The 26,190-nt window shown below is 45.3% G+C and overlaps 1 protein-coding gene across 5 annotated transcripts in view; it reads right to left on the reverse strand.

Annotated features, from left to right (window-relative positions):
- ABCB9 (ATP binding cassette subfamily B member 9) overlaps window positions 1-26,190 on the reverse strand; it is a 66,573-nt gene that overhangs the window by 36,645 nt on the left and 3,738 nt on the right. For 4 of the 5 annotated variants that reach the window (XM_068244257.1, XM_068244236.1, XM_068244266.1 and 1 more), the window contains exons 2-4: window positions 7,760-7,916; window positions 5,837-6,515; window positions 1,942-2,056 (exon numbers count right to left, since the gene is read on the reverse strand). In XM_068244257.1, coding sequence (XP_068100358.1) covers window positions 1,942-2,056; window positions 5,837-6,461 — 740 coding nt within the window. In that variant the 5' untranslated portion in view covers window positions 6,462-6,515; window positions 7,760-7,916. The remainder of the gene's footprint in view (window positions 1-1,941; window positions 2,057-5,836; window positions 6,516-7,759; window positions 7,917-26,190) is intronic. The other variant, XM_068244274.1, reaches the window with a different exon arrangement.

A 26,190-nucleotide genomic window follows, 5' to 3' on the forward strand; every position in this document is an offset into this window, starting at 1 on the left:
TAAAGATTTTATCCACTTTTATCCTGCTGGCGCCTCTGTTCTTTTACTGCAATTACTATTAGAAGCACTTTAGACTGAAATCCTCGATGAGGCCATTGGGGGACTGCGTACCCAGCCTATCCATCCACCAAGCCTCTCGCCTGAGTAAAACATTTCTGAATTCTTGTTGGACCACCTTAATTATCTGCCACCGGAGTTGTCTCACATTGTGGACAAACTCCGTAAAATGTCTCGCTAGGGGATATTCTCTCTTTTTTTCATCCTTATCTCTTTTCTTTCTCAGGGATTCAGGGCTGTGTATATTTATTTTTATGCTCATTGAGCCTAGTTGTGATGTCTCTTGAGGTGTGGCCAACACAGGACAAACCACACGGACATCTGATGAGATAAAGTCGAATCCCACGTGGCAAAATCTCTGATTGGTATCGGATTGACGGACCTGGAGCTCTGAACATTGGGCCCTTTAATGATCCCATAACAATGCTGCCAAATGAGGCACACTTGTATATGGAAATAAATTGTCAAAAAATGTTGCTACAAAGATCGAGTCCAGATCAGATTGACCAAGAGACAGTTCTCTCTCTGATCGAATCTGACCAGAAAGAGATCTGTTGCCTGCCCATACACTGCAGGCAGATTCCCGATTAATTTCAGCATGAAATCTCTCAGAAACCAGCCTCGTGAAGACGCACCTGCTGACTCGCTGCCTCCGTTGCCATCTACCCAAATGTTAATGCAAAATCTCTAGCTGTATGGCCACCTTAAAGTTTAAAAGACATTAGATCATGGCAACCAATCAAAACTAATCTTTTAGGGCCCGTTTCCACTACACGTGGAGCGGTGCAATCACTGCACTGCACTGCATTAAAAGTGCAGTCAATGGGACAGTTTCCATTGATGTAAATTTCCAGTTGTGATAAGATGCGGTGCGGCTAAATTTATGGATAGCATGCTTTAGTTTTCCACAGTCCACATGCGTGTCCCATGGGGATTGTATTGAGCAGCACCGCACGGCGGCAATACGGCCAGTGGAAACGGCTCTGAGGGCCCTTTTCCACTAGCAATCGCAATCACAAATCACAAACGCCATCGATTGCGATTTTTCATTAATTCTGTTATGCGATTGCGATTTGTGATTTTCATTTGCATTGCATTATCATTGTAAAAATCGCTCCAGCAAGCGATTGCGATTTGCGATTAGCGATTTCCAAATCGAATCACTGTAGTGGAAAATACTTCTCGTGATTTCCATGATCAAGTAACAACTCTAGCGATTTAAAAATCACTAGCGATTTGCGATTTTGCGATTCAGCAATCACAATCGCTCTAGTGGAAAAGGGCCCTGAGTGATAAGATAATAGCCAAATGGGAACCTAATTGGTTACTGTAAAGTAATGTAAACTGTGCTGCTTGTACTAGAAAGGTATATAGAGGGCTAGTCTATAAAGCGGACCTGAACTCAGAACTTCCTTTCTGATATAAAAAAGCAGCATAATAACCTTTACAGAAAAACATTTTTTGTTACAGCTGATACAAATCCTGCAATGAATCTGCAGTGTGTCTACTTCCTGATTTCATGCAAGCAGACTTAGGGTTAACATCCTGTGTTTACAAATTAACAGCTCTGCCATGGTAGAGGAGATTCCTGAGCTGATGCAGCCGAGAGATCAAATTACACTTGTGATTAGTCACAGATGAGGGGGAATTAGACAGGCTAAACTCTCTAAATACATACAGGGTGCATTTCTCTATGTTTTCCCTCTGTCCTGTGCAAGAGTCTAGGTCCACTTTAAAATGAACAATTATATACATACTTAAATACAATTTCCTAATAGAATAAGTAAATAAGCCCTTGCCAGGATTTTCTTATTTACACACATACAGCAAAGATCAGAACAGATTTCATCACACCAGAAAAATAATAATGAGCCAGAATGTTACCTCCCCACCGCCAGAATTGCTAGTATTACAACCGCGTTGGAAAACTTCTTCAAACTTCTTTGGACGACAATACCATCTATGACCAGCCCTGTGTAATATGGACTGAATATTTCCCCTGTGATAAAGGAAAACTACATTTGTAAACTGATAACCACCCCCTGCACATGTAAGAGGCTTTCATAGTCTGCCTGGCTGCACATTCCTGTCTAGACCAGGGGTCTCAAACTCAATTTACCTGGGGGCCGCAGGAGGCAAAGTCAGGATGAGGCTGGGCCGCATAAGGGATTTCACACAAAAAAGTCAATCAGCAGCCCCCCCCCCCCCCCCCTCCCTTGCATTGATTTTTATTTCAAAATCAAATTCAAACTGAAGCGAACTATTTTGCCTATTTTACCTTATAGTTTGCTTCAGTGCTCCAATTACAAGTAATCCGCCGCAACCCCGAGGGCTGCAGAGCCTCCAAATCGCCCGGGGGGCAATCTGCCGGCATTTCCTGGAAGGGGCAGAGCTTTCAGCTTCAGCTCTGACCCTCCTGTCGTCAATCGCGGTGCATCGCCGCCTCTCCCCGCCCCTCTCTGTGAAGGAAGAGTGAGAGGGGCGGGCAGAGGCGGCGATGCGCTGTGGTTGACGTCAGGAGGGGCAGAGCTGAAGCTGAAAGCTCTGCCCCTTCCAGGAAATGCTGGCAGATTGCCCCCCGGGCGATTTGGGAGCTCTGCAGCCCTCGTTTAGCGGCGGGGATGCGGCGGATTACTTGGGAGCACTGAAACGAACTATAAGGAAGCTTTTGCCGGCGCGGGCCACAGAATATTGTATCGAGGGCCGCAAATGGCCCGCGGGCCGCGAGTTTGAGACCCCTGGTCTAGACTTACAATCAGCTATAAACCAAAATATGACACTTCTGTATATGCAGCAAAAAAGCTATATCCAACCACGTCTAGTCTTTTATTTATTTTGTGAACAACTTCTGGTGTAATCCTTATCAAATACAGCTTGAGGTTAAACAGTATCCCTTCTTATTCAGGAATGAATATTCTGATCAAATCTGCTGGGAATCTATAGCACAGCATTTTTAAATTGATAGTAATATCTACCAAATAGTACTACTGATAATATTTATATCAAAATTATCAATCGGACCGGACAGAAAATCTCCATCGATTGAGGGTGGGGCAGGAACTGCAGTAGATCAACGGCCCATGTCATTGGACTGCATACACTAGTGTAATGTAGTGGTTTGATCGATTCTGAATACATTTTATGCTGAAATCTATTGAAAATTTATGGCCAGTGTGTGGCAGAAATCAACTCCTCTCTGGTCAGATTCAAATCAGTGGGGGATTGAGCATTTTGCCACATTTGGTGGCAATATATGTGTATATGGTCTCCTTCAAATCCTCCATCTTATAAACTAGATAGTGGACCGTGAGACATGAGATAGATTACAGCTATAAGAACAGGTCTAGGTAATCATATCTGGGATAAGTTCCTTGGAAATGATAGCAGTCATCAGACGAGTGTTAAGTCCTGACACAAAGTGCAGTTAGGGTTTGCCATAAATGCCATTATTCAGCAACTAAATAGTGATAGACCCCTGGCAGACCAGAGGTTAACTATACGGGTACTGATAGATAACTGCATCGTTTAACTGCCTGTGAACCTAGCTTTACTGATACTTTGGTTTTGAATAGACCAGTGAATCATCTCTCACTTTCTTCTCATCACCAGTGGTAATGTCTCATTCACAATCATTCTTCTTGTCCCACTGTAATGATCTGCTCAGCTGCCTGTGCAGGCAGGCAGCTTTTTGACCATTGTTTGCGTTTGCATGCTGCAGGACTCTGGAAAGAAGAGCTTCTGTCAGTTTTGCAGCTTGTGCTTGCTGAGGAATTTGCATGTGTTGTCATGCAAATTGCCTGGCCACATTCATTGGAGGCGTGTACTATAAGTACTATGTGTTTCCCACAATGCTTGGCTGGTCATAAGGATTCCTTCCTGTGAAACACTCCTGGAGGAGTGTCAGCCTTACTCTTTGTTTGAAGTTCAGCTTAGAGTAATTTCTGAAACTGCGCTAGGCAGGTTCCCCTAGTGCAGTTAGGATTGCTTATCTGTTTTGTTTGTTCTGTTGCGATTGTCCTGTCCCAGCGGTGGTCGACAGGAAATAGTTCTGATCTCTGTTCTTGGAGTATAACTGGTGCAGCGGTTGCTACCAGCTATCTCTTCTGATCTGTCTCACTTGGATCGCACTAGCATCTTGCGCTGTGGACCCTTCTGTTCTGTCTCCTTGGATCGCGCCAGCCACTTTCCGCTAGTGCTGTGGATCCTTCTGTTCTGCCTTCCTGGATCGCACTAGCATCCTGCGCTAGTGCTGTGGATCCTTCTGTTCTGCTACTCTGTCTGCCTGGATCGCACTCGCCTAGCGCTAGTGCTGTGGATCCCTCTGTTCTGCTACTCTGTACCTGGATCGCACTAGCATCCTGCGCTAGTACTGTGGATCCTTCTGTTCTGTCTTCCTGGATTGCGCTAGCCACTTTCGCTAGTGCTGTGGATCCTATCTCTCGCTTGTCCCTGTTTTCGTGTGTCTGTCTTGTCTGCTACGAACGCTTGCTGGAGGCTCGGTGAGGTAACCGTTAAGCAAGCGCTCGCGTCCTCTGTTACATGTTTGTCTGTCGATGGTTAGTTAGGCGTGCTTGTCTCTATTGTGCTTATCATGTGGAGACCGCGCATGAACGCGTGCACTGTTGCGAATGAGTGCGGTGTTCGCGTTCAGTTAGCGTTTGTTGTTTTCCGTATCTCCTCATTGTATGATTTGCTGTGCCTTTGCTATCCTCGTATTCTGTTCTGATCTGCCTTGTGTCACTTTTGGCAATCGCCTTTCTTGCGGTTGCGTTTCTGTTTCGTATCTGCTGTTGTGTGTGCGCTGTCGCGGGGTGGCGACTAGATTGGCGCACACACATACAACCTGTCCCTTTGCTCGTTCTCATTCGCAATCGCTTCTCTTGTGATTGCGTTCTGCGCTTCGTACAATTCCTGTCTGGCATTTGTGGAGGTACAGAGGATTGGTTCCTCTGCACTCCTCAGCGCCATCTGCCGACAGGAATTTCCCTCTACGGGTGCGTAGCACCTTTTGCTGGGTTCCTGCAATTATACGCTTGTGGAGGATTTCCGCCGTATCAGCGCACGCGTTGTGCGCTGATCACAGAGAAAGTTCCACAATCGTTACACCCACCAAATACAGTTCCAGTCATTCTTCCTAAAGTAAATATGGCTCTTCCTTCACCAACTTCTACACTGACTAGTTTATACTTCATATTGTATTGTTAGCACTCCAGAGGTGAGCAATAAACGCAATCTTTACTTACCTGGGGCTTCTTCTAGCCCCTAGAAGTCTTGTGGGTCCCTTGCCGCAGCTCCAGTGCTCCCCGCTGTCCCACCTGTAAAGCTTCTGCACATGCTCAGGCTGCGCCAGCAGAGTACAGGCCTGATGATATGGGCGTGTTTACAAGTGGGCAGTCACTCGTGCATGTGCAGAAGTGCTGACAGGTTGGCAAGCTTTACAGGTTGCCAGGGGAGAGCACCGGAGAAACCCACAAAACTTCTAGGGGATGAAAAAAGCCACAGGTAAGTAAAGATTGCTTTTATTGTTCACCTCGGGAGTGCTTTAAGCCTGGTACACACAGCCAATTATTATTGGACAATCACTGACCAATTTTTCCACCTCTATGTAGCATAAGGGTATTCGATAACTGTTGATCTTCATACTACATGGAGGTGGTAAAATTGGCCAGTGATTGGCCAATCAAAATTGGATGTGTATATGCACCCTTAGTCTACTGTGAGTGTTCAATATATACTAACTAGTTGCTTGTAGTGAAGAAAACACCTGTTTAACACTTACCCAATGTGCATAGAAGGAGGAAGAAAAAAGCTACCAAGAGATAGCCAGAATCCGGTTTAGAGTAGGAGAGTAGTCTTCCTATAGTTGCTCCAGAAATCTCACTTTCCTGTTCCTTTGTCTGTGTGCCAACCTGTGGCACCTCCTGCTCATCAGAAAGGTTGGAATAAAGTCCTGCCTGTGTCCCCTCTCTGTGAGAGGTGAATTCTCCCATCTGTTTCCATGTGAAGAGAGTAAGAGCAGATGATAGCCAAGTCCATGCTAGAAGACTCCAAAAAAAAGCATCTCGAACAGGCTTTTCCTCTTCAGAAAACAGCAACAATTTAATCATGGCATAACAAGCAATAAGGTAGCAAAGCAATGTTATAGGCACGATGGATGCTTGCAGCCTCTGTGGACCATTCACCCTGTTGCTAGCAACGCCTATTACAGCTCCAACGCATAAGGAGGTCCTCAGCAAAGAGGCGCCCCAAACGTCCAAAAGTGAATGAAATATATTAAACTGCGTAATGTCTTCAAAGATACTTGCCTTTTTACAGCTGTATACATACAAAACCGTGGATACTGTCACATCACAGAGGGTAAAAGTGAGTGTGCAAATCATAACATTGTGAGGCTTCATCTTCATTTCTCAGGGCCTCCTAGAACCAGGAAAGACACATCTTCTATGACGATAGGATACCTCATGTAGAAAAACAAAAACAATTGCAAAAACATTAATGTGAAACCATTTTGTGACAAATTTTTATCAAATAGTAAGGGTACATTTAAACACACTAAATAACTCCAAATCCAACCACGATTAGTAACAAAATACTGATTTTGACCTTCCACCCAAAGGGATCTGATCATTCTCTGTCTTCTTACTGCTTACACATACTCTCTTTACCAATAGCCTGTACACTAAAACCAATGCTGCTTGTGCCAGCTGATCTGACCGCTTCTAATGCCTTTCCCTGCTATCACTACTGACCAGGTTCCTGTTTTCAGTTCAAATGCAACAAGGTTCCCTCCACAAAACTTCATAGTACTGCTTATGCTGTAATCAGTTTGCTTATCATTATGATGAGCACAGATAAGCTGACTATTTTATGAAGAGTGCTACTGTCCTTAGCTGACAGTTGCATAAACTTGTAGGCCCCAAGTAATAATAGTCACTACCTTTGAACCTGATGTAATGGCGCCTGCTCATGCACAGTAGCCTCCAATCAGATGCGCAGATGGTGATGTCTGCGCTCCTGGCGGCTCTCCCTTGGGCTCACTCACAGCACTCCAAGCAGTGCATGTGAAACCTCATCGCTTCTATCCCCCCCCGGACCATTGCAGACAAGCTGTGTAAGGAAGAGGCAGAACGGAAGCATGAAACTGCAGGAACCAATTAAAAAGCTGTGATCAAACCCCAGGTAGAAGGAGACCCACCGGAAGCACAGACAGAGCCATTAGCACTCCAGAGGGGAGATGAGAGCACAGCTTTTGCTGTGCTATGCTCTGCATTTACACAATGGTCTGAGGGGGCGCAGGAAGGGAACAGGGACATAGTGGCACAAGGGGGCCAGAAGGAGGCACAAAGGCACAGAAGGATGCACAGGGGGCAGAGGTAGCACAAGGGGACAGAAGGAGGCCCAAGGGGATAGAAAGAGGCAAAAAGAGGGACTGAAGGAGTGACAGAAAGAAGCACAATGAGTGCTGACAGAAGGAGGCACATGGGGACAGAAGGAGGTACTAAAGGGGTACCAAAGGGGACAGAAGGAGGCACAGGAATGCACAGGGGGCAGAGGTAGCAAAAAGGGACAGGAGTCACAAAGGGGGACAGAGGGATGCGCAGGGGGACTGAAGGAGGCACAAAGGGAGACAGAAGGAAGCAAGAAGGGTGCCTATTAAAATATTTATGATGCAAAAAAATGTTTAGTGGGTATGTGCACCTACTGAATGTTCTCAGCCACCAAAGGCCTGGTAACTGGATGCACTGGCAATTTGTTTCTTTACCGGATGCTGTCCTATCCAGGCTGCGGGACTATTATGGAAACAGGCTCTCCAGTGAAATAAACAGCTAAGCCATCTACTTCATGCTCAGCAGCACCACCTAGCAGAGGGTAGGGAAACTACATGTTAACAATTAGATTGTGAGCCCCTCTGAGGGACAGTTAGTGACAATATACTCTGTACAGCGCTGTGGAATAGGTCATCCCTATATAAATACTAAATAATAATAATAAAATAATAATAACAACAAAGTATTGTCTTATGTAGTTAATAGAGTTTGTTCCTGAAAATATGAAGGATTTTACACAATTTTGTGCGGTTGTGGATCCACACTGTTCTGTCTAGGATCCCATTATACCCATTCTCACAAGTGTGCTTTTTTTCTAAAACCCAAAGACACTGCTGCACACATTTTTTAGGAAAACCTCTTGCGGCTCAATGCAAGTGACTAGTACAGAATTTAACAGGAAAATGGATGCATTGTTCCATGCCTTTATATCGATTCTAGTAGGAAGAAGGCCTTAGGCCCCTAATGCCTGTGAGTGCTTAACCACTTGCCGACCGCGCACCCATAACGCGCGTCGGCAAAGTGGTAGCTGCAGGACCAGCGACGCAGTATTGCGTCGCCAGCTGCAGGCTAATTAATCAGGAAGCAGCCGCTCGTGCTTCCTGTCAATTCACGGCGGGGGGCTCCGTGAATAGCCTGCGGGCCGCCGATGGCGGCTCGCAGGCTAAATGTAAACACAAGCGGAAATAATCCGCTTTGTTTACATTGTACGGCGCTGCTGCGCAGCAGCGCCGTAAGGCAGATCGGCGATCCCCGGCCAATCAGCGGCCGGGGATCGCCGCCATGTGACAGGGGACGTCCTGTCACTGGCTGCACAGGACGGATAGCGTCCTGTGCAGCCCCGATCACCGGGGATGACAGGTAGGAGAGGGAGGGGGGGAATTTCGCCGCGGAGGGGGGCTTTGAGGTGCCCCCCCCCCCCCCGCAACATGCCAGCCAAGAGGAGCGATCAGACCCCCCCTGCACACCATCCCCATAGGGGGGAAAAAAGGGGGGCGATCTGATCGCTCTGCGTGCTGCCTGATCTGTGCTGGGGGCTGCAGAGCCCACCCAGCACAGATCACAGAATACTGCGCTGGTCCTTAAGGGGGGGTAAAGGGTGGGTCCTCAAGTGGTTAAAGTGGACCCAAATTAAAAATACAAGATTTCAGAAATAAAATCTCTTTTCTAAATTATAATAATAAATAGCAGCCTTTTTTTCAGCTGCATGATGACAAATATAAAATATTTTACATTTATTGGAGGAACCCCTCCCTTCCTTTCAAATTGCCGGAATTTTTCCAGCAAACTGGTGGAGTAGATGTTGTCCGGCAATGGAGGAATTGCTAATGGCTGCCCCCAGTATAACCCTATGAAAAGAGAAGGGTGAAAAGCATGCACTGAAATGCTCATAGGCTTGAAGGAGTGTTTATTTATCTTTGTATGTGTCAGAGTGGTGCAACTACATATTTTTCATTAAAAAAAATGTTTGGTTTGGGTCCGCTTTAAGAGAGGGTATCAGGCTTTCTTAACCACTTCAGGACCATAGGCTTACACCCCCCCCCCCCCCCTAGTGACCAGGCTATTTTTTTACAATTTGGAGGCTCTGCAGCACACATATGAATCTCTCCCCCCACACCTTTTTCTGCCCACCAACAGAGCTTTCTGTTGGTGAGCTCTAATCACTGCTGCAGTTTTTTTTTTTTTTGTGTGTGTGTTTTTTTAAATAAATTTGTCTATTTTTGTATTTATTTATTTTTCTGCTAGCCAATGACAGTGATTGGCTGTCATAGGCAATAGCCTATGAGAATCGATCGCTCTTGTGCCTCCCCAGTGGGTGATCGCCGCTGGGAAACTGATGACAGAGCTTTGCTCCGTCATTCAAGCGGAGATCAGCGTGCATAGGCACGCGCGATCTCCTGCAAAACTCCGCCCCAGGACTTGACGGCTTTCGGCGTTATGCGGTCCTGGGGCTGCCAACCAATCGGCGTTAGGGGGTTAACGCGTATTTCGGAGGGGTCATTTTTAATGGGACAGTGACAGTGTGCACCTATCTTTTAATATTCCCTTAAGCAAGCCCCTAACAAGTCTGATAGTGATGACAAAACACGTTAGGTGGAGCTGACCAGACTGTGGCTTGCAAGCTTTTAATGGTGGATACCAGCGGGGGGAAAACAGGTAGATCGTAGACTGCATGGTAAGATCGGACAGTGGGCCGTTATGGGGCGAGCAGAAGCCCAAACCTGTTTATCAAACATAACTGATATGCTGTCAAACTGATCTATACTTGTGAGTGAAATTCTGAGTTTTTAATGTGGAATACATTTTATGGTACACTATGATCCGCTGTCTTTTTTGAGGTGATGCCAAGCTAAACTGCAGAGTGCAGAAGCAGGTACTTGCTGGATATTGTTTTGACGCAGTAGTCATCATTTATCTGGTGAACCTTGCGTGTACGGGGGGTGCATGGAGTGACCACCCTCACTAAACACAGGTGCTGTACTGGTATAGTGAAATACCTCTCGTGTTATTTAAATGACTAGTCAGAAATTTTGGGGAAGAATAAAAACTATAGTACAGTTTTTCAAGAATTCAGAAAGACAACACACGTGTGTGTGTGTGTGTGTGTGTGTGTGTGTGTGTGTGTGTGTGTGTGTGTGTGTGTGTGTGTGTGTGTGTGTGTGTGTGTGTGTGTGTGTGTGTGCTTTCACAGTTCTGCTGCATAGCATATGCTGATACTAAACTATGGGACTGTTCTTTGTTCCATGATCACATTACCTACAGGAACATACATTTTTAATAAGTAGAGTAAATTCTATTTCCTCCAAGACTGTGATACACTTGGAATTGGCACTCACTGGTACAGGTATGGTATTGCAGGTACAGCAGCATAAGACATAAGATAAAAGGGAGCAGCACAGTCTCCTGTAACAGACAGAGATGGCACAATGGCAAATCCTTTATTTACACACACCTATCAATTGTTTCACGTGAGAAAGAATCTGCACAGCTAAAATATGTCATAACTGTTTCCTCCCAGCTAATAAAAAAAAATGTATAATACAAAACGCAAGTTCAGTAATAACTTTTTGCAGTGTTGTCAGGAGCATCTGCATTGACCACAAAATCAGTGATTCTCTGTGCATGCTTAAAGTGAACCTGAAGTGAAAATTTGAATAAAAGTAACATACTTAGTAGAATGAAGCCTCTGGAAATTTCACTTCAGGTTCACTTTAAGTATGCACAGGACCTCATCAATCCAGCACTGGGACCCTCTGTCGGATTTTCTAATATGAGAGATTAATTCATTTATAGATTGATTTAAAGTGAACCAGAGACGAAGCACCCTCATGTATTTTACCATAGAAATCAGTGGGAACATTAGAGAAAACACTTACCCTGCCCTCTGTTTCATCCTCACTGCTAAAAGTGTCTGTTATTAGCTGAGATAAGAATCCCGGACTGAGCATTGAGTCTGGCTTTGCTATAATGACTCAGCTATAATGATTCCTCAGCAAAGCCAGCAGGGGGCAGGCTTGGACTTGAAAAGACACAAAAGAACACAGTCTCAGCTATAATCTTTCTGTAGCAAAGCCAGCCGACAGCTCAGTCGGGATTCTTATCTTAGAGGTGATAACAGGCAAATTAAACAGAGAACAATGTAACAAAGAGCAGATTAGGTGTTTACTGTCATGTTCCCACTGATTTATAAGGTAAAATACATGAGGGTGCTTCATCTCTGGTTCTCTTTAAGTCATATTAATACATCTGTGTCAATTCTTACATAGTGTGAATAAACATCAGATTCATAGCACAGTCTTAAATATTCTATGCAGTGCATATATTATGAATTATATCACCCGCTGTCATACTATAACCTTCTTTACACATAAGTTACATAGAGGGAGAATAGAGATGCGAATGTGGGTATTCTCACTAGAAGTACGAGTAAAAAGAGAGGAAAACAAGAAAAAAGATAACTGAAACATATTAAAACATATCACAGGTACCACTGATAATAAAGCTACATTACTCAACATGGAAAAGACATGAAAAAGACATAATCCTTTCAGTTGGAAATGTCCCTCAGAACATTCACTAGTCCTTCGCCTCGTTAACAATGGAAAGATATCTTTTGGTTGTTTGGAAGAGGATCCATGGCATCCAAACCTTTTTGTATTTATCAAATTTATCTCTAGCCATCAAGATAGACTCTTCTGCTTCTTGAGTTCTATTGATTCTAGAGAACCAGTCTTTTATGGTGGGGATTCTCGTGGTTCTCCAATATGTTGGGATAAGGCTCTTAGCCGCATTTAATAAGAATGGGGTGACTGTAGATTTATATTTTTTGATAGATGTCGGGTATAGGTGAAATAGTAGATGCTATGGATTATCCTTCAAGTCCCACCACACCACCTCCTTGACTACCTCCCTTACCTCACCCCAGTAAGAGCTCAGTAGAGGGCAGTTCCAAAAAATGTGAAGAATTGAGCCAGGCTCTCCACAACCGCTCCAACAATTGGAATTCTGACCCTCGTATATCTTGGCAAGAAGAGAGGGTGTCCTATACCATCTAACTAATAATTTGTAACACCCTTCTTGAATATGTGAACTTATTGAAGCAGAATGAGCCATAGCCAAAGCTCTGCTAATTTGCGCATCTGACAATGTGTAGTCCGTATCTCTCTCCCATTCCCTTAGAAAACCTGCTTCGGTATCTCCTTTAAGATCCAGAAGAGCTTGATATAAGTAGGAAGTTAGGTGCGGGGGTTTCGCCTCTTGTATGAAAAGCTTTTCCCAGGGGGTCATGTCTACTATTGATCTTACTCCTTTGAGAGAGCTAAACCAATGTGTGAGTTGGTTCAATTTCCAATTATCCATGGGAAAAGGCCCGTATTCCTGTCGGAGAACTGTGATAGGTTTAATTTTATTTCCTGACATTAGATGTGCAATGGTTATAATCTATTGCCTTTCCAGGTGCCAAAGGAGTTCCTTTCCAGGCCTGGTTGGAAATGCGGAAAGCCTTCTACCGGGGTTAGGGGTGAGACTCCTGGTGCCCATTTGTCTTTGAATTCAAATCTATCCCAAATCCTTAGGGTGTGTTTGGTCCATGGCGGCGTTGAGGCTGATAGGCCTCTTACCTCAGAGTTAATCCATACCGCTCCTGCTAGGTCCCTGCCCGCTAATGATTTCTCCACTTTAACCCACCCTTTCTGTGTCTCGTTGTGTTGCCAATCCAGAATTCTATTCATGGCAAGGGCCTTATAGTATAATTTCAGATCTGGTAAGCCCAGACCCCCCCTTTCTTTGGATCTTATCATTATATTGTATGACAGTCTGGGTCTCTTTCCTTTCCAAACAAATCTGATTAATAGAGATTTAATTTTTGTAAAGAAATATTTTGGGAGAGAGATAGGGAGCATTGACATTGGGAAGAGCAATCTGGGTAGGATGTTCATTTTTATTATGCTAATACGGCCTAGCCATGTAAATCACCTCCCATTCCACCTCTCCAAATCTTTACCAATTGTGTCCAATAATAGTAGGAAATTCCTTATGTATAGTTTATTAAGATTAGACGGCAGGTCTATGCCCAAGTATCGTATGGCTTGCTCTCTGTAGGGAAAAGAGATCCTCAGAGTGTTTAGGTCTGATGTGTTTAAACCCACATTAATATATTCCGATTTGGTCATGTTTATTTGAAAATTGGAGATATTCCCGTATTCATTAAATTCCTGGATGATTTTAGGTAGTGAAATAAATGGGTCTGTAACATATAATAAGATGTCATCAGCAAACGCTGATAACTTACAGTTTTGAGACCCGATAGTTACTCCTTGTATGGCTGGGTTCATACGTATACTCCTTAACAGGGGCTCCAGAGTCAGAACAAAAAGGAGCGGGGATAGGGGGCAACCCTGCCTTGTGCCATTAGTCAATTGAAAGCCTTCAGACAAAACTCCATTTGCTCTTATTTTAGCTGAAGGATTGCTGTATAGGTTATTGATCCAGGACTTCATATAAGGTCCCAGGCCAATATGATCAATCACTTCTCGGATTAGGCCCCAGTTCACCCTGTCAAAAGCCTTCTCTGCGTCAGTTGATAACAAGATTAATGGTATATTCTTAAGTTGAGCCCAGTGAATAACATTTAAGCCCTTGGCCTCGTTATCTCTGGCTTCACTTCCCACAACAAAGCCTGTTTGATCAGGGTGAACTAGGGCCGGTAAACCTTCTTTGATTCGATTGGCTAATATCTTAGAGAAGAGTTTTATGTCTAAGTTAATGATCGATATGTGCCTGTAGCTCTGGCACAAGGCAGGGTCTTTCCCCTCTTTGGGGATTACTACAATATGAGCTTCCATGCTTTGGGTTGGGAACCTTCCACCTTCCCTTTGACTGTTCAGGGCCTCTGCCAGTGGTAATAGATGCTTAGCGTATAGTGTATAGTATTTTTTGGTGAAACCATCTGGGCCTGGTGACTTGCCATTAGGGGTGTCTTTTAAGACCCCCTTAAGCTCTTGAATCGTAATTGCTTGTTCTAGTTCTGTGCACAACTCTTCCGACCACTTAGGCATCTGGACTCTCTTTAGATAATCCTTGATTTTTTGTTTACTTGTGGCCGCCCTATCTATGGAATGGTCTTTTTGGATGTTATAGAGAGCCTCATAGTACTTTTTGAATAGACCTGCTATCTTTCCCGCCTGAAATTCCATATTCCCCCTATGGTCTTTGAGTTTATGTATATAATTCAGTTCTCTCTTCCTCCTTATGCTATTTGCCAATAGTCTGCCATATTTATTGCTATATTCATAAACATTGTTAAACCATTTTTCTGTCTTTGCTTAGTTTTGTTATCTAGTAATCGCAGCAGAACCCTCCTCTCCTCCATCAGGGCCTTCCCAACCTCTGCGCTCGCATATGATTTATGAGCTTGTTCTAGAGAATTGATTCTATCTAGAGTTTTAAGCATCCTCCCCTGTTCCTCTCTCTTCATCCTTGCCCCCTGTGAAATCAGCTCACCCCTGACTACCGCTTTGTGTGCTTCCCAGATAATACATTTAGAAACTTCTGCTGATGAGTTTTCTCTAAAATAGTTTACCATGACTTTTTCCACTTTCTGGGAAGCTTCCAAGTCATCTAATAAATTTTCATTTAATCTCTAGTGAGTTCCCCTTGTATCATTTTCAAGGTCAATCCATACTGCAGCATGGTCAGATATAGTGATATTTTCTATTCTTGCTTGCACTACTTTGTATAAATAATACTGATCCACCCAGATAGAATCAATTCTCGTGTAGACTCTATGGACTTGAGAGTAATAGGAAAAATCTCTATCTAGAGGATGGAGGTATCTCCAACAATCAATTAGGTGGTTGGTTTTCATCAGTTGGGTGAATTCTTTTACAGTTGTGTGAGGGAGGGTGGAAAGGCCTGTGGAGGAGTCTCTCCCTGGACTGCTTAGTATATTCATGTCCCCCCCGCACACCAGAATCCCCTCGGCAAAGGCTTTCATTTTCTTAATAATCATTTTAAAGAAAGAGACCTGATGGACGTTAGGGGCATAAACATTGAGAAAGGTAAATCTTTCAGTTCCTAGTTGGGCCTTTACTGCTATATATCTTCCCATCTTGTCTTTATCAGTTGCCAGCACCTGTAGTGGCATCTCCCTAGCTATAGCAATCACTACTCCTTTTGCTCTCTTAATAGGGGAGTTGCTGAAAAACCATTGGGAGAATCTATGTTTTGGGAGTCGTGGAATACATCCATCTTTGAAATATGTTTCCTGTAGAAAGAGGATTTGAGGCTGAAGACGTTTAATTTCCGTCCACAATCTCCCCCTCTTACACGGGGAACACAGGCCACGGACATTATATGTCAAAACTCTTAGTTTGTTCAGGGCCAACATTTCAGTAAAATTACCAGAGAGGATCTGCGATACCTGTAATAAAGAAACATTAACAAACAGAACATAATCAAAAACAACAAGCCTAGGAATAGGCTTAGCAAACCTCTAACAAAGTTTTGGCTGTTATGTGTATCTACAGCAAAGTTTCCCCTGTTAATGGGATCCCTATTGGGGGTCATTTTCCAGAGTGAAAACGACATTCAGGACACTATTGCAGCGTCTCCCCCGGACTGGCTGAGAATTTTGTGTGGGCCCTCCCAGGGGGGGCACCATACATCTTTAAGTCAATCCCTGTATTCTTCGGAAAAGTTCCTCAGGCAAGATATGGTGAGTTACTTATAGGCTTGTTTGAGCTGTGAGCCCTGTGACAGGCTTTAGCCCTGCGTACAGAAAGATCCACAAAGTACTCAAGTCTGCAAATCTCTGAGGAGTCCCAGAACCAGATTACCTCAGAAGCTTGTTAAGAAAAAGCACGTAGTGAAGAAGAATAAGCAGTAAAGAAGAATAAGCAGTAAAAAAACAAATAGTACATAACCTTTGCTCAGCACCTATGCTGGTGATCCCTCATGAGATGAAGACGGGGGCCCTCTCTTTCTTCTGGATTCCTTAGTTTGCCATCTTTCTCTTTCTGGAAGCAAAGTTGTTTCTTGTGGGATTCTCCAGTCAGTAAAGTCTGTAGAGGGGAGATCCAGGTCATCTATAAACTTTTTCAGGTCGTCCTTAGTGTGCAGGGTTGCATTTACTCCGTCTACTGTAGCTACCAATGCAAAGGGGTACCCCCATTTGTATATCCCTCCTTTCTTCTTGATGGCTGTTAGCAGGGGTTTCACTGACCTGCGTTGGAGGAGTGTACGCCATGAGAGGTCCGGGTATAGTGTAATACGCGCCCCGTCAAATTCGAGAAAGTCTCTATCTCTCATGGTGCGCAGTAACTGTTCCACGTCAGTGAACCTTAATAGGCGAAAAATGACATCCCTCGGGCGGTTAATGTCCGGCTTCTTGGCAGTTAGAGCTCTATGAACTCTCTCTATGTCCATGGGGGTCTGAGCAGGTCTTTCCAGGATCATATTAAAGATATCCGTAACGGTAGCTCTAAGGTCCTCGGATCTGGTGGCTTCCGGGAGTCCCTTAATTCTTACATTCTGCCTGCGGAAGCGGTTCTCCTGGTCGTCTAGCTGGGAGATTAGCGCCTCGATCTGTTTATCTTGTCTGGTGATCTTGTCCTGCATGGCCGCCATCTTAGTGTCTGCGCCATCATGTCTTTCCTCCAGGTTAACCACCCGGTGGCCGATGGCGGTGATATCTCTGTGGATTTCGTCTATCTCCCTCCTGAAGGACTGCTTAATGCGGCTAGCAAAGGACTCCAGGTCCGTTTTCGTGGGTAGGTTATTTATTTGTGTTCTCAAATCCGCCACGGCCCTCATAGTCTGGCGCTGGCTAGGCCCTGCCGCCTCCCGCTCTCCCTCTACATGGTAGGATGGTGAAGGGACTCCCTCTTCGGGTAAGCTTACCGGTGAGGTCGATTGCGAAGATGCCACCGACCCTTTGGAAGATTTCGGTGGTGTAGATTTTGGCGGCGTGTTCTCGTCCGCTCTTGCTCCATTGTTCCCCGCGGATGTCTGCGCCATCTTAGATAGCATGGCAGGGTCTGCGTTCATATCCCGGAGGTATTTTTGGATATCCTGGCTCTGGATGTCGTCTTTTTGTTGCTTCTTCTTACTGCTTCTGGTGGCCCGGGACCCCCCAGGCATAGTGTGCGACTGGGGACCAGTATTTGTGGCTCTATAGCAGGGATTTCTTCTATAGCCGCCGGGAGCTCTGCAGTGTGCGTCTTACTCCGGCATTAGTTGGCCACGCCCCCCGAATAAAAACAGATATAATCATTTTTCTTACATATAGAATATACTGTAAAGCTTGCAGGACTGTATAATTCGTCATAGTGATTAATAAGTGTATTCTGATTTAAATATTATACATAAATGATGATTATAGCTATGAATAATAGATATTTTATTTCATTCTAATGCTGAGTCACTGAAACAAGGAAAGACAGTACCGTTTTTAGCTAGTAGACCAGGGCTGTGGAGTCGGAGTCGAGGAGTTGGAGCAATTTTGGGTACCTGGAGTCAGAGTCGGTGGTTTCATAAACTGAGGAGTCTGAGTCAGGAGTCGGATGATTGTATTGTTGTACCGACTCCACAGCCCTGTAGTAGACAGTCAGCTGATGCAGAATGCTTATCTGAATGCATACACAACGATTGAATAGAACGTACAAGCTAAGGCCCTTTTCCACTAGCAATCACGATCGCAAGCGCAAATCACCTGCGCTTGCGATCACGCAAGCTCCTTTTTCCACTGTCCGCGGCCTGCTGTACCGTCAGGAATGTAACGCGATCGTGATGAGAATCGCGCTGGATGGCGATCACGTTTCAGCAAAAAACGAATCCTGATCAAAGCGCCATAGAGGAAAATAAGCACTGCGATTTACATGTTATCGTGGTGCTCTAGCGATTACAAAAAACGGCTGCAATCCGCTTTTTGAATCAGATCGCAGCCAGTGGAAAAGTACCCTTAGGCTGGTTTCACAGTTGGACGTTAAAGTCCCACGTTACAGCAGCCAGTAACGCAGCCTAACTCACATCACTTTAAAATCAATGTGCTGTTCACAGTGCACACGTTGCGTTACACAGTAACGCAGCACGTTTAAACAAAGTGCTGCATGTTGTACGTTATACTGGGCTAAGCCACGTTAGACTGTTTGCACATGCTCAGTAATGTTGGAGGAGGTCTCCCCTCCTCATCCGCGGCCAGCCACATGGCTAATTAATATTCACTGCACTGTGTTGACTCCTGGTGGGACTCGTAGTGTTGGCCGGATCATGAACGAATCGTTCATTTGATCTGGATCTTTTTTGAGTCGAATCATCCGGATCACCACAATGAAAGATTCGGTTCACAGTGGATGTCTGTCTGGAAGAAACAGGAACATACAGAATGTACAGTGCAGGGAAAGTCCTGTCCTGCTAGTCATTTCACCCAGTCTGCTTCCCTAGTAAAATGATTCAAATGATTCGGTTCAAAGATCCGGATCTTTTCAATGATCCGATTCAAATGATCCAAATCCATAAAAACTTCCTATCACTAACCTGGAGCAGCTGCTTTGAGAGCTGCATAGCGCAGCTCAATCTGACGTCCAACTTCAACACCACCATGCGTTGCGTTAGGGGCACGTTATGTGACCATAACGTCCCCTAAAACGCAACGTCTTGGTGGGAAAGTAGCCTTAGTGTTTACCAAGCTTGTGTAAGCTGGGTAGAGTAAAGATAGAAAGAATGTGTAATTGAATGGAGACAGGCATATATAAATCTCCTTACTATTAAGAATATACATATCCCCATTCATGGAATGTCTCATATGTGTAGTGTTAAGAATAAACATTTCATATATTTTCTTCTCATTGCTAGACTGGTTGCTCTTCAGATTTAGACTCCCAAGAAGTAGGAGTTTAGAATGTTAATACAAACTTTCAGTCTAGCATAAAAAGCACAACCACATGACCAACCAGACGAACCACATCGCCTGTACGTACACACGCCTAAACAACCAACTCAATTAACATACTGATGGACTACACATTAAAGAGTACTGATGGACTACACATTCAAAACAAGTACAGGTCTTTCAAACAACTTGTACAAATGCACTAACTGCATGATATCAGACCAACTTAGATCCAACAATTGGATTGATCAAACTGCCTGTTATCAGTTGCTCATGAAGTTGTTTGCATGCGTACACATACCTGATTATCATCCAACAGACTAAAGGTGCGTTCACACGTCAGACTGACACAAGCTACGTTCTGACGACAGTTTCCGCGTGTGTACAGTCTGTCGGCCGGCTGATAAGGCTGTTTTTTACCGATCCGCCGAGCCATGGGGGCCGCCATGACGGAGGGTGATAGCAGGCAGGACGGGGTAAGCAGCGGTCGGCGGGGATGCCCCCCCCCCACTCCCTCACTTGGGTCTACCGTCCCCGCTACCCCTCCAGCTAGTTTCAATCATTTAAAAATTGTGTAAAATCAATATAATATAGCAGGCGGCGAGTGGGGAACTTACTTCCTTGCGTCCCACCGCTGCCACTTCACTTCCTGTAATGCCGTCCTCTGATGTTCATTGGACGGCATTACAGTAAGTGACGCGGCGAGCGGTGGTCGCAAGGAAGTAAGTTCCCCGCTCGCCGCCTGCTACTTTATATTGATTTAATACAATGTTTAAAGAGAACCAGAGACAAACTAAAAAAAAAGATTTTATACATACCTGGGGGTTCCTCCAGCCCCCATACGCACGGATCGCTTTAACGCACCGTCCTCAGCTGCCCGGCTGAGAACCGGCTCCCCGCTCTTCCGTCAGACGGAGCCAGTCTAGCGTAGGAGTGCGCTCTTTGCGTATCTCTCCAGCAGCCGCTGGAGAGATACGTAGAGGGCGCACTTCTCCTGCGTAGCTGGCTCCGATGTCGTCAGTGATGGGAGCCGGTTCTCATAGTTGCTGGCAGCGGTGGAGGGCGGCGTGGGAGAGATCCGTGCGTATAGGGTTGGAGGAAGCCCCAGGTTTCTATAAAATCTTTTCTTTAGTTTGTCTCTGGTTCCTTTAAATGATTGAAACTAGCTGGAGGGGGAGCGGAGAAGGGGAGACCCAGGTGAGGGAGGGAGGGGACCGACTCTCCTCCCCACCGCTGCTCCCTTCCTGCCTGCTCTCCCCTTCAGCATGGCGCCCCCCTCCCCCACTCACGGCAAGGGCTGGGGACGTTTCCAGGGACTGGAAACGTCCCTGCAAAAAATAACGATTTTCTCTCAAAATGGAGAGGAAAAAGATTTTGTCTACAAAAACTGATCCGTTTTAAACGGATCCGCTCTGCAGGGGCACAAGTGTGGAGCCGTAGTGTGAACATTTTAAGAGCACCTTTTTCAAACAGTACTCTAAGGCTATGTTCAAATTATAAATCGCCAGCGATATTTTTGTAATCGCCTTTCCCTGCGCTTTCTAAGTGCTTTTGCAGAACAATTGTTTTTCGTCAGGAAGTGAACTCTTTCACCCGGAAATGAATAAATACAATGTATTTATTCATAGAAGAGTTAGGAAAATCGCTATACAAAGCGCTTATTAAAGCGCTTTGCAATTTCCCTATACCTTCCATCGAGCCAAAGCGCTCAAAAATATGGTACAGGCAGCGCTTTTCAATGTGCATCGGAATTGAACCTCTCATATGTGCACACTCTCATAGGGAATCATTGCACAAGCGCTTTTAGGGCGATTTCTAAAGTCGAAAGCACTTAAAACAAATATGCAAACGCTCATAGGGCTCAATTCACAAAAGCGTACTAAGGCCCTTAGCACGCCTAAAGAGCTTTAAGTTAGCCCGCACAAAGTTTAGCACTGCGCCGTGCGCGCTGTTTGTCGCATCGGGATGCGACCAAAACGGTGCATCAGGTGCGCCTATAACATCGCACCGTGCGATGTTTTGGGCACACCCGGTCTGATGTTATAGGAGCACCTGATGCACCATTTTGATCACATTGCGATGCGACGTTCCGCACGCGACGCGCGGCGCTAACCTTTGCGCGCGTTAAGTAAAAGTTGTGAGCGTGCTACCTACTTAGCACTGTAGTTAGCACGCCCTAAGCTTTTAGGTGTGCTAACTAAGTTAGCACGCTTTTGTGAATCGAGCCCATAGTGTGAACAAGCCTTAAGGGCCCGTTTCCACTATAGCCAATATGCAGCATCTCCTTGCGCAAGCTGGACGGGGAAACGCTGTCTATTCAGACATCAGTATGCCATTCAAATCACTTTCCAGTGCGATTCTGGATGGCATGCTGCAGTTTTCTGGCATGTAACATGGCATTGCTACAGGGATTGGGGTGTATACTCGCATCTCTGCAAGTGCCCATGGAGTTGAAACCGGCCCTACAGAAGAGCTTTGCAGTAAAAAAAAAAAAACAGACTTTTCTTCAACGCAGGAAAACGCAAATTTAGACGGTGAACACATCTTTTTATTAATAGGATGCATTCACACTGTCAATCGGAGCGCGAACCCAAGGCGCATGGACTGGACCACAAATGTAAAGTTTCGACCTGCTGCATTTTTCTGAAACCATCACCATGGCGATCATGCCGCAACTCAGACGCAATAAATGGTATCCGTTCCACCTAGGCTGATCGCCGCATGTAAGGTTCAGACTCAACTGTCCGATGGATTCAGTTCCGCCATTGCTGGCAGCCACCGTTCAGTCAAAAGCAGATCAGAGTCCAGCAAAAGCATGGAATGCAAAACGCAGGGGATGCAAAATAGCAGGTATGTGAGATACACCAGTGCCATGGGCGTCCGCACATATGGCAAAACCGGGCATCTGCCCGAGCCTGGCCGCCCGCTGCCCCCCCCCTGGCCGCGTGCCCGTGCAGCCAGCAGGAGGGAACAGCGCAGAGAAGAGAGAAAGCTATGGGCACAGTGGGGAAGGGCGGACGTCTCCCCCCGCCTTCCCTCACCTTAGGGGGCTCTCTCTCCCTCGCTGTCCCCTCCGGAATGAAGTGTGCACTGTGCAGCGGCTGGCAGCGGGCAGAACTTACCTCCTCTCGCTCCTGCGCCGGAAGTTCTGGACGCCACACTCTGGTCTGGATCAGGCCAGAGTAGCGGCTAATCCATCCGGCGCGTGCGACGAGAGGAGGTAAGTTCCGCCCGCTGCCAGCCGCTGCACACTTCATTCCGGACTCCAGGGGGGAACAGCGAGAGAGGGAGGGAGAGCCCCCTAAGGTGAGTGCCCATAGCTCTCCCTCTTCTCTCCGCTGCTCCCCTCCTCCTGCACGCAGACATGGCCACTTTTTCTGGGGACATATCCCCCTGGCTACATATACTGGGGCATATACCCCTGCCTACATATACTGGGACATATACCCCTGCCTACATATACTGGGACATATACACCTGCCTACATATACTGGGACATATACACCTGCCTACATATACTGGGACATATAACCCTGCCTACATATACTGGGACATATAACCCTGCCTACATATACTGGGACATATACACCTGCCTACATATACTGGGACATATACACCTGCCTACATATACTGGGACATATACCCCTGCCTACATATACTGGGATATATACCCCTGCCTACATATACTGGGACATATACACCTGCCTACATATACTGGGACATATACCCCTGGCTACATATACTGGGACATACACCCCTGCCTACATATACTGGGACATATACACCTGCCTACACATACTGGGACATATACCCCTGCCTACATATACTGGGACATATACACCTGCCTACATATACTGGGACATATACACCTGCCTACATATACTGGGACATTTACCCCTGCCTACATATACTGGGACATTTACCCCTGCCTACATATACTGGGACATATACCCCTGGCTACATATACTGGGACATATACCCCTGCCTACATATACTGGGACATATACCCCCTGCCTACATATACTGGGACATATCCCCCTGGCTACATATACTGGGACATATACCCCTGCCTACATATACTGGGACATATACCCCTGCCTACATATACTGGGACAAATACCCCTGCCTACATATACTGGGACATATACCCCTGCCTACATATACTGGGACATATACCCCTGCCTACATATACTGGGACAAATACCCCTGCCTACATATACTGGGACATATACCCCTGCCTACATATACTGGGACATATACCCCTGCCTACATATACTGGGACATATACCCCTGCCTACTTATACTGGGACATATCCCCCTGGCTACATATACTGGGACGTATCCCCCTGGCTACATATACTGGGACATATACCCCTGCCTACATATACTGGGACATATACCCCTGCCTACATATACTGGGACATATACCCCTGCCTACATATACTGGGGACATATACCCCTGCCTACATATACTGGGGACATATACCCCTGCCTACATATACTGGGCACATATACCCCTGCCTACATATACTGGGCACATATACCCCTGCCTACATATACTGGGCACATATACCCCTGCCTACATATACTGGGCACATATACCCCTGGCTACCTGTTCTGGGGACATCTCTACCCCTGGCCACCTATTCTGGGGACACCTATAGACCTAGGGCTACCTATTTTTGGGGAACCACTGCTGTCAGATTGAGTGTATTTTGGGGAACTGCTGCCAGGTGAGAGGTGTCTACATATTAAGGGGGCATTCTGCCTATTTATGTGAAAAGCTGTCTATTTATGTGCCTCATGACTGCTGAATTTGTCTTGTTGCGGGCCTCATGGTTACTGACTTTGTCTTGTTGGGGGCCTCATGATTTGTTGGGGGCCTCAAGATTGCTGAATTTGTCTTGTTGGGGGCCTCATGATTGCTGAATTTGTCTTGTTGGGGGCCTCATGATTGCTGAATTTGTCTTGTTGGGGGCCTCATGATTGCTGAGTTGGTCATGTTGGGGGCCTCATGATTGCTGAATTTGTCTTGATGGGGGGGGGGGGGGGGGGCTCATGATTGCTGAATTTGTCTTGTTGGGGGTCACATGATTGCTAACTGCGAGACTATGGAAAAAGCTGAATCATCATCATATGAGACAATAGCATTAAACCTACTTTTTCCGTTTTTTAAAACAGAAAATGAAACTGGGAGGTTCTAAAAAAATGAATAAATTTTTTCAGGAGTACGATGGATGAAATTGTTTACCTTCACAGTTTATTTTCAACTTAATTTTCCATAATGTTCATGTATGAGTTAAAACGTTTGTATTTAGTTTAAATTGCTGTTGGCACTTTGTGATAGTAAAGTGACTTTGCAGTTTGGACACTCGACCTCCAAAAGGTTCGCCACCACTGTCCTAATCTAATGTCCCACCATTGCTTAGTTCATGTAAACTTGTCTCCACCCACGACCACACCCACATTCTGGTTCATGACCACACTACGCGCGCCGCATGACGTAGCTCCATTTTTTGCACCAGCCAGGATTCGCCCCGCTTTTTGCTCCCCACTTTTTGCCCCCCCCTGGAAAATTTTCTGCGGACGCCCATGACCAGTGCATCTTGAGTGAATAAGCTTACTGCGCCATTTATGCCTCTGCTGCGTGCAGTGTGAACCGGGCCTAAACAAGTAGGTCTATGTAATACATGTGCTGTTAAATTCATAATTGAGTTGAATTTATTATAATATCATTACCCTTATGAGGCAGTCAGGGAGGATTTGGGAGGCGGCGCCAACCAATCATTTCCTACAATCACAGAGCTTTCCTTGTCCACATGGAGGAGCAGAGGGAGGAGGTGGGTGGGGTTTGGTAATGGTTCTGTGCAGAGGGAGAAACTCCAACTCTACTGTTTGCTCCATACTTTGTGCATAGATCTATGTGTGGGTAATGGCATCATCTCCTATTCACCTTTACTATCAATGAAAAATCTGGGGAGGTGAACCAGGGCTTTTACTGATGATATTGTTATTCCTTTCCTGGTCTGCCAGTTCTTGCATTATCATGCAAAATCTGCTGAATATGTAAGTATGTCTGTTCTCCCTGTGTTGTAAGTAGTTAATCTGATTCTTTTTCTATTGTCACCCATAGGCCAAATGAACAACAAAATTACATGCAACAATGAGATCCAGCCTTGTCCAGGGACTAACGGTCACTAACACTGTAAGAATCATGTGCATTAAAGGCAACCTGAGATGAATTAAAAGGAATAATTCATACTACCTGGAGCTTCCTCCAGCCGCTTTCGGCCTGATCGCTCCCTCGTCACTGTCCTCCACTGCCTGAATCCTCCGTTACAGCTCCCGGTAACTTCGGGCTTCAAGGCTTACTAAGCATGCCTAGCCCAGCTGCCCGGCCCGTCACACTCAGTACTACTGTACAAGAGCAGGCTATGGACCTTATCCACTTAACTTTTACTCCTGAGTTTTCTTTTTCACTTCATCTAAAAATAGTTTTTCAGCACTTAGCAACTGAAAAGTATTAAAAAGTAGACAATAAAGTAATATCAGACTTATTTTGTAGGGATTTCTTGTTTCATGGCAGCTTTAAAGGTATTTTATTGGAAAGGTTTGAAAATATCTCCTTGGACAAAACTCAAGAGAACAGTTAATCGGATATGGCCTAATATTTTTTTAAATTTGATGACGATGAAACAGAGGCAACAAACAGGATCTGAATCAATATTAAAATGAATAAAAGTAGGGGGAAGTACTAATCTCCCCATAGAAGATTCAACATGAGATTAGCAAAAATTAGCAACTATTTATGCAAGGGGGTCATTGTGACCACATAGCTTATATGCCATATATATATATAATATATGGGGATGGGAAAAGGGGTGTGAATATAGAGAAGGACCCTTCAACGTTTTGAAG

The sequence above is a fragment of the Hyperolius riggenbachi genome, chromosome 1 (genome assembly GCF_040937935.1).
Source record: "Hyperolius riggenbachi isolate aHypRig1 chromosome 1, aHypRig1.pri, whole genome shotgun sequence".
NCBI lineage: Eukaryota > Metazoa > Chordata > Amphibia > Anura > Hyperoliidae > Hyperolius > Hyperolius riggenbachi.